The 9572-nt window shown below is 47.9% G+C and overlaps 1 protein-coding gene across 1 annotated transcript; it reads left to right on the top strand.

The window, feature by feature from the left end:
- Positions 1–669: 669 nt before the first annotated feature.
- On the top strand, positions 670–2592 carry LOC124776554 (cuticle protein 18.6). Its single transcript, XM_047251590.1, has 2 exons — positions 670–691; positions 1952–2592. Exons 1-2 carry the CDS (start codon positions 680–682, stop codon positions 2540–2542), a joined length of 603 nt encoding a protein of 200 aa, XP_047107546.1. The 5' UTR covers positions 670–679; the 3' UTR covers positions 2543–2592.
- The last annotated feature ends 6980 nt before the right edge of the window (positions 2593–9572 follow it).

Raw genomic sequence — 9572 nt, 5'->3', positions numbered from 1 at the left:
GCGGCGCTCGGTCTGCAATCACTGACAGTGGCGACACGCGGGTCCGACGTATACTACCGGACCACGGCCGATTTAAAGGCTACCACCTAGCAAGTGTGGTGTCTGGCGGTGACACCACACCTGCACTGACGCGGATATCCAACAACACGGGGACACAGTGCTTCGAACGACTCCAGAAGATGCGTTTGCTGTCGGTTTGAAACAGCCTTGTGGCAAATGTCAGAACTGTGCAGCTAATGGTGGTTGCTTTTCAAGACCAGTAAAAGTACTTTGTTTGTAACTTTTGTTTCCTTTATTACCTGAGACAATTCACTTAAGTTTTCAGACCCACCATGTAGTCTGTGTTCCTTTGCACTAACGTTTGCAATAACGTATCAATGCATATAATGTCAAAAGTGAAACTGAGAGTAAAATTATTTTTTTAAAATCTACTCTTAAAAAGTAAACATTAAAGACAATCTGTACTTTCTTTATGTCTCATGACACTCGCCACTGACTTTTGCAATGTAGAAAGTATGCACGCGACAAGCGCGACAGGGGTCAAGTTTCCCGCGGTGAATGGCAAAAGTTTTGCGCCGCGGGGGGACCAGGTGGCTCCGGCTGTAGCTATATAATGAGTGACCAACGCCCAAGCAGGCACACAGCAGCGGAACGTAGCAGCAGCAGCAACAGCAACAGCATGGCGTGCAAGGTGAGGCAGCCGGTAGCAGCGCACTCTCGTGTTTACCAGGCGCCGTGGCGACGGCTTTGCCAAGCATTAATTTGAACTTACTTTCACCTCTCGTATACTCGTAAACGAGGGCCAAGAAATCACGTATAACGATGAAGAATTGAACACAATTGCCGGTAATGAACGACAGACGTGTCTTACACGGCAATTTTTTTTGTTGCTTTTCGTAACACAATAATGAGATCGTCTGTTAAAACATCGTCTGTCAAAACATTATTCCAGGTTCCTCCATGTCTAATTTTTAGGCTACGTGAGTTAGGACAATTATCAAAGAAACAATGGGCATTCGCGCTGTTCTCAAGAAACAATAATTACTACATTATGCTGAGATATCTCAGATACTTTTGGAATTGGAATACATTAATATAGTGCGTTGCATTGCCATTTGCGCGCCTTTGACAAGCAGTGTTAGCCACCTGGACTTCCTTTCGTGCAAAAAAAAAAAAAAAGTGGGGGGGAGAGGGATATATATATATATATATATATATATATATATGTATATATATATATATATATATATATATATATATATATATAAAACAGAGGGAGAAGGTAGAGGAAAATTTAACGAACAAATAGGCTAAGATCAATGATGAGGGTGTTTGTTCCCCACTGTATACTTTCCTGTACAGAGGTAGTTTGTGGCTTTTGGCACTATACACATATTGTATGAATAATAGCGGTTAATAGCAAGGTGTGTGGTTTGAGAGTGGGTGTGTCAGCGTCAAACTGATAACCACTACAGCTGAATTTTATATCAGTGCAACCCCGACAGACGAATAAAAAAAAATATCCAATTTCCTCAACACTGAAGAGTTGCGGACCTACCACCTCGTTGGTAGAGCACGCCTCGAAAAAAAAAAAAAAAGAAAACACTTTAGAATGATATAATATATTAGTCCAACGGATGCAGATGCAATTAAATATTCCATAGAATTACATCTAAAGCACACGCTCTACTGGTCACTAGCGCCTATCAAAGAGACATGTCCCTGCGTTAGTTCTTTTGCTTTGAATGGACTCTTCATACAGTAGAAAATCTCCACTTTATTTTTGCCAAATTTTTCTTGACTTCAGAGTCCCACTTAGGAATATTGCAGACACCTTCTACAGGGCCATACGAAAACTGGAAAATATGTTCTACACAAAAGAGGGACCACTTTTTATCTGGGACTGAGATGTCAGAGCGGGAATGTTAACAGTGTTCTATTTCTCCGGCAGTTGATCGTCCTGTCCGTGGTGGTGGCCGTGGCAAGCGCCGGCTACCTGGGCGCCCCCGCCGTCTACGCCCCTGGCGCACCTCTGGCTGCCCGAGGATACGCCGCCCCCGCCTACGCCGCCCCCGTTGCCCGTTACGCCGCCCCCGTCGCTAGGGCTTACGCCGCCCCCGTCGCCAGGGCCTACGCCCCAGCTGTCGCTGCCGCCCCCGCCGCCGTGGAGTACGACCCGCACCCCGAGTACAGCTTCGCCTACAACGTCCAGGACGCCCACACTGGTGACTCCAAGACCCAGCACGAGAGCCGCAGCGGAGACGTCGTCCAGGGCAGCTACAGCCTGGCCGAACCCGACGGCTCCATCCGCACCGTGGACTACACGGCTGACCCCGTCAACGGCTTCAACGCCGTCGTGCACAAGGAGGCCGGCGCCCACCCCGCCGTTGCCGCCCCCGTGGCCGTCGCCCACGCCCCCGTGGCCGTCGCCGCCCCCGCCAGGGCTTACGCTGCTCCCATCGCCAGGGCTGCCTACGCCGCCCCCATCGCTAGGGCTGCCTACGCTCCCGCCCTGGCCTATGGTGGCGCCTACCATGGTTAAGGACTGACATGGACCAACCAACCTACTGCTCATCCTCATTTTGTACAAATTTTTGTATTCATTAATGAACATCAATATAATATTTGTCTAAACTATTTAGTGGTACATTACTACTTATTTTCATTTTCATCCCAAACCCAGTCTTTCCAATGTATGCGAAATTACGATAGCTCTCCCAAATGTACGTAATTGAGCTACAGTGTTATAACTATTTTCAGTACTTGTAAATTATAATACGTAGCCAATGTTGTATGCCATGTAGCACAAGTTGTAGAATGTCTACGCCATAAAACATTTCCAGCAATTTAACCAATTACCAGAAAATAAGGTAAATCTGTCACCATCTAAGAGGTTGTTTGAACACTGCTGTGCCTTACAACCACTGGCTGTGAACAGGTTGCGAATGGATCAAAGGTACCGACGACCACCGAGTCATCCTCAGCCATTAGGCTTCACTGGATGCAGGTATAGAGAGGCATGTAGTCAGCACATCCCTCTCCCGGTCGCTGTCGGTTTTGCAGCTGCTACTTCTCAGTCAAGTAGTTCCCCAATTGGAACCGGTGTTACTACTGCGGCAAGGCCGTTGGCACTGTGCTTTACTAGGCATGATTTTATTGGAAGTGCTACGCCCTTGCCTTACCTCTGAGCTTTCATCTCTGAGCGGACTTACCCGGCGGGTTATACAGAAATACTTACAGGGTGTCTTGGAGTCCGATTCACGGCACGTTGCAGTTCAGCGTTTCCACATTAACAAACATAGCCAGAGGGGACAAATGTCATAATTGACAGGTAGGAAGCTGAAGACATTGGTGGGAAGCAGTAGTAGCAGTATACAGTGCAAGGTGAGAACCAGCTGGATCGAGACATCGGGCGAGAACAGCTCAGTTTGTCCATGTTCCAGAAAGAAATTTCTGGTCATGTACCACTATTACAGAAAAAGCTCAAGGTGACATCTAGTTCTGCGTTGTTCTGCCATATAGGTATGTATTACTTTTTCAAGTAATTGTTGCACAACGGTGCACACGCTGCTGCAGAGTGTAACGTTAATTCTGGATCAGGTCTTGTAGACTGTGGCTAAGCCCTTTCTCCGTAGTATCATATTTAAAGTTCCGTGACTCAATCGGTGAAAACGAAACATTTAAAGGATCACTTTGTTGTCCGTGTGTTTGTATATCCGTCTAGTTATACGACTGTTAAAACCTTTTACCTCAGGAACGAGTAGACGTATCAAGTTCAAATTTAAGTGATGTACTAAGGTCTATGGTTCCCTGGCGGTGTACTAAATGTAACCTTCTAAGTAAATACAGTCAAAACATACGGCCATTTGTGTCACATTTTCTGACACTCGCAAACTCATTAAAAGGTATAGGCTACTTCCCATTGACCTAGAATCATGAACTGTGGCAAGAAACAAGCCTTAACAGTCCTAGTAAAGGAAAAAATCCAAAAAGTCTTCATTTGAAATTATATCACACCAAAAAAATATTTAGTTTGTCATTTGTTATCCGACTTCAAAGTTAAAATTAAAGTATTCTCGAAAGTCTTGGAATTGTTGCACATATATCTTGCCGGTATCAGTATCGATAACAAGCAAAAATCGTCGAGAATTCCGGTTCCCCGACTGCAGAACTGTGTACACACCTAATTAAATTTGTACGAAGGTGAGTCTCACTTGCATAAGGCCAATTTGTTTCCTGGAGTGTCAGTCCCAGAAAATATGCAGGAGAACGTCTGTTAACTTTGGATAGTAGAAAAGAGGTACTGCTCGATGTGTAGTTTCGAGGACGGGTTGTGAGTCACGCGTGGGTAGCTTAACCAGCATCCGCCTCTGGCAGTTCCGCAGTGCGGATCGCTCACAGCCGTCCCCGCCGCCGCACGCGTGGTGTTTGTTTACTTCTGCGTCACAGTGCCTCTAAGTCGAACAAACTGTCATGGCCAACTCTTACGTGATGATGTCAAGATTCCTTGTGATGATCTCATCGTCGTTGACCTATCGATGGTCAGCAGCGTCATTTACGTTCAGATGACTTCGGACGTTGCCTGCAACGAGATTATCCAACGGACGCGACAATTACTCAAATTTCGACACCCCGACGACTACATCGGGCCTATCGTTGTGAGCCATGCCGAACTTGGGCTTCGAACGATCCGTGTTCTCGAACTGCCTTTCGAGGTACAGGAAGATGTCATCGCGGAGCTAAGCCCTTATAGAAGAGTATACAAACGGGTAGCCGAAACACGGGTACATTTTAGTTGGCTGCTGCCGATCAGTGATGAGTTACGACGGTCAACCCCGAACATGTTTTTGGTTATGGCAAAGAGGGCGACGTCCGCAATGGATGCCTGAAACGCCGCATCACACAACTACGGTACGACGACACGAAAGCCGACCGAACCACAACTGAATTTCCAATCACCTGCGTGTTGGCACCGCACGACCACCCCTCAGAAGGCGCAGAGGCGCTGTTCATAACGTTCTCCCAGGACTGACACAGCCGAAGGCGTCACAGCAGGTTGCCACCGACAATGCTGCCCGTTAACATTACTTCCAACCGGACCCACCCACACTCGAAGATCACAAGCATACCCGTGAGGGTCTTATCGAGACTGAAGACCGCATTATCCCAGCAGCGGCTTTTGTACCGGAACGACGGGAGTCACTTTCTTCCTAAGACATCGACACACATTGCTGGAAGGAAAAGTAGCCCTAACGGCGCAGGAAACGCAGCAAGACATCAGAATCGACCATTGAGTCAACTTCGCAAGACCAAGGGGTGCCGCAAAAATCGAACTTCATACACGAAATCTTCTGCTGCCATGGAGACGTATTCTCTCCAAGAATGACATTCTTGCACTAGAAATTGTGAGCAAGAACCACGCCCGGGAGCCGTAGAAATAGCACGCCCGTCGTCGCCTAAGGTACTGCGCCGACTCGGCCAGCGCCGCCACCTCTCGCCAATGTTGAAACCTACGAACCGTTGTTATGGGCAGATGATGGGTTCAAATGGCTCTGAGCTCTGACTTAACTTCTGAGGTAATCAGTCCCCTAGAACGTAGAACTACTTAAACCTAACTAACCTAAGGACATCACACACATCCATGCCCGAGGCAGGATTCGAACCTACGACCGTAGCGGTCGCGCGGTTCCAGACTGTAGCGCCTAGAACCGCTCGGCCACTTCGGCCGGCCCAGATGATGGGGATTTGCCACTCCAACCTGATGCGGAACTGAGATTTGTTCCTCCAAGAAATGGCTCTGAGCACTATGGGACTTAACAGCTGTAGTCATCAGTCCCCTAGAACTTAAAACTACTTAAACCTAACTAACCTAAGGACATCACACACATCCATGCCCGAGGCAGGATTCGAACCTGCGACCGTAGCAGTCGCGCGGTTCCGGACTGCGCTCCTAGAACCGCGAGACCACCGCGGCCGGCTTTTGTTCCTCCATTACACTGACACTAAAATGAGAGATTATCCCACAACGACTCCTGCCCTATGGGCTTCCACAATCCTCCACCTCAAAGTTCAGCAGCTATGAGCATATCGTCAGCACGGATCCCCTACCAGGCATACCCAATAATATCGGCTACCACTTTAAGCTTCAAGTACTGCACAACACGACAGGTGGAGCGGACATCGACGTAGCCCTTCTACAAGAACTGAGGACAGCAACTTGATCTTGGTCACATGGATACGAGAGGTGGATATGGAATACTCGTGTAGGACCACCCTCCTCCGAGAAGGGCTAGCAGTTTCTAATGTCGCAAATCTACCTGACATGTGAGGGAATCAGAATCATAAAACTACACGCCCTATGGGATAGCTCCTAGGTCCATGCAAAGGTTATCACGCCTTTATTTCTCGGAAATACAATCACCTCATTGTGGTCGGAAATCTCAATTGCGATTTTGAGCGTACATACGAATAACCACATTTCACCACATGTCCAGAACTTGGCTTTTTTGTCCGCCACCTTCGTCTCATCGGCACTTGAAGACGGAGAGTGGCACACAGTGATCGCCCGGGGCGTCACACATCACGAGACACTGCGCCGGCCGGCTCAATAAAATATGTATGTCTGACACATTCTATCATCTCCACGCGGAACATTGACCATCTGTCTTTTCGGAATATGAAATCTACATCTGTACCATCGACCTTTATAGACAGTCTACATGGCGCAGCGCAGACAGTCTACATGGTGCAGCGCAGGACCCTGAAAACTGAACACTGCGCTATTGCGAGACCCCGAATGTCGACAACGGGTCGCAGAAGCTTGATATGCTTGTGTCAAACGCATCATGCGGTACGAGGCCACACTGCAGTGGTGGATACTGTGCGCCAAACCGGCCATCTGCCGCATCTTGACACAATATGGCAGAGCCAAAACCTGGTGGAACCACCTCACAACAGATTTCTACTATATTGCTCAATGCGACCTCATGGACCGTCCCCCGTCCCCTGGGCCGTCAAAAAGAACATCAACGCATCATGGCAGAAATTTTAAACTTGACCAGGTGCCCTCTGGAAGGAGACATCATACAACCACGCGGCAAAAACAGGATTAGTGGTGAAGAACCTTATATGCGTCATATCCTCAAAATGTTTGTCGACGTCAACAGGCTTTATTGTCAACTTCAGACCTACCTGATGGACGACGGCTGACATCGCAAGATCCCGTCGCCGATGCCTTCATGACGGACGAGAGACACCACTATCAAGAAGTACCGACCGGTGCAGAGGCTATTGTTGAGGTTCCCCAGGAGATCCATCATAAACTGGACGCCGCTGCGGTAACACTCCTTACTGTGGAAGTGACCACCGACTATATCCTTCGAGCTGTGGCCAAAGCATCACTGAATCGGTCTCGTACTGCAAACTTTGTATGGCGCACCACTCAAGACACCAACGCCCATAGAAGGCTAACTCATACCTTTCCTGAAACTTGCGTGAGGAACACGGCTTGGTAGTTACTGGCCAATCACGTTACTAAATTGCGACTTCAAAATTTCCACGAGAGTTCTAGCAATGCGACACAAACAAATGTTCCGATAAGTTGTGTCCCGTGAACAAACTTCCTTAGTTGGCGATAATACCATCAAGACTGCCTTCAGTGATCGCTGTGGCAACACAATTCCGACTGACACGCGTTTCTATTTCCATCGATTTCAATCAAATGTTTGATCGTGTGAGTCACGCATTACTCAACGCAGTGACGGACTGGATAGTGATATCGCCGACGTTCACGGAGGTGTGATCACGCACCTCCTTCAAGGGGCGATGTCCAGGCTTCTCGTCATTAGAAGACTCAGAGAATATATACGGATCGAACGCCCAGTAAGTCAGGGTCACAGATAGCATGGCTCTCTTTGAGCTGGTGGACATCCTCCGCTCTCTCAGAGTGGTGTGCACGCGAGAGCTTCGCCGTACCTCGATGATCGATTTTCGGGCACTACTTCAACGCGTGCGGGCGAACATACAGAGCCACCTACTACGCCTGCTGAAAATGTGCCAGAGGATCACCTTTGTCAGTACACACCTGGCAGCCCGGATACCCCACATGGCCCAGATTCTGCCCATCACTGCGACAATGGCTGCCAGACTATAAGCAGCCTTCGGGTATTTTATATGTTGCGGCCATATCTTCATATTCGAGTATGATGCCCTTACCTTACCCAAGTGGGATGGTGGTCTCACGCTTGTTGACGTAAGAGCTAGTACCACGTGACTTTACACCAATACTACCCTCCGGTTGTGGAAAAGCGAGGATATTAGTTTCACTGGAATGTTGACCGCCGAATATGACTTATTTCGAGACGCTTGCCAACGTCATTGGTACATATACTACTTCAAATGCCACTGATCGGAGTTTTCCTTTTGGAATACTGTTACATATGCAACACGCTCCCCAGGCTGGAAGACGAATACTTACGCATCTACCGCCTTCTCTGAGCGTCCCTACCCCGAAGCCCCGCCGAAGCACGTCACCCCAGTTTTCATGACCTATAGTTTAGGAAACGAGCCAACAACCATACAACAACACTGACATCACTGTGACGTGGTACTTTCTCGTCAATAGCAAATATACTACAAGGCAGGAACTGCACCGCATCGCGCTGGTGGACTCACCCCTGTTCCTCAATTGCGATGTCGAAGATACGGATTTAGGCAGTTTTGAGTATGGGGCTCCAGCAGCTGTCTGGAGCCTTGTACAGAAAATTGTGGTTTTCTACCTTCGAGTGCCCCCTAACACGTCTCTTCTACCATGCCGATATATCCTGATGCGCCTTACTTTCCGTCGTCTAAGTGGCACGCCATCACATCGTAGATCCGGCGAACTTCTGGGCACGTGTCCATGTACAACGCCACACCTTGCGCCGGCATCGATACTATCGAGCCACTTTCATGAACTCCTTAGAACCCTCCCAGGAGCTGGAATCGAGACGAAACGCGCCACAAAGGCGGGAAACACCCCCTCTCCCCTCCGACGATAGAACGGCCGTTGTTCTAAATTGCTCAAATGGCTCTGAGTACTATGGAACTTAACATCTACGGTCATCAGTCCCCTAGAACTTAGAACTACTGAAACCTAACTAACCTAAGGACATCACACACATCCATGCCCGAGGCAGAATTCGAACCTGCGACCGTAGCAGGCCGCGCGGTTGCAGACCGTTGTTCTAACGGCGAGACGAGTGGAACATGGCTATGCAAGTCTTCCTACCGTCCTTATCTTACTTTTTCTTTTCATCTTCTCAGCATTTTTCCTTACAAGTGTTTAATTCACGGATAACTTTGCAACAGCAGCCTGATTTTTTTTTATTTTTATTTTATTTATTTATTTTTTTTGCATAAGCTCGGCTATTGTGGCTATTTACTAATCATGAAAAACAAGTTAGAAGAAAGGATCAGAAACAAAGATGGTATACTATGTATAACGTCTCTTCATGGCTAGTTATTTTTTGTTTCTGAAATAAAAGAATACACAGGACTATGACGGCTAGAAAAAAAGAAGAGTCCTTGGGCCG

This window comes from Schistocerca piceifrons, chromosome 2 (genome assembly GCF_021461385.2).
Source record: "Schistocerca piceifrons isolate TAMUIC-IGC-003096 chromosome 2, iqSchPice1.1, whole genome shotgun sequence".
Classification (NCBI taxonomy): Eukaryota; Metazoa; Arthropoda; class Insecta; order Orthoptera; family Acrididae; genus Schistocerca; species Schistocerca piceifrons.
Note: the sequence above shows the minus strand (reverse complement) of the source record. Positions and strands in the feature narration are given on the sequence as shown.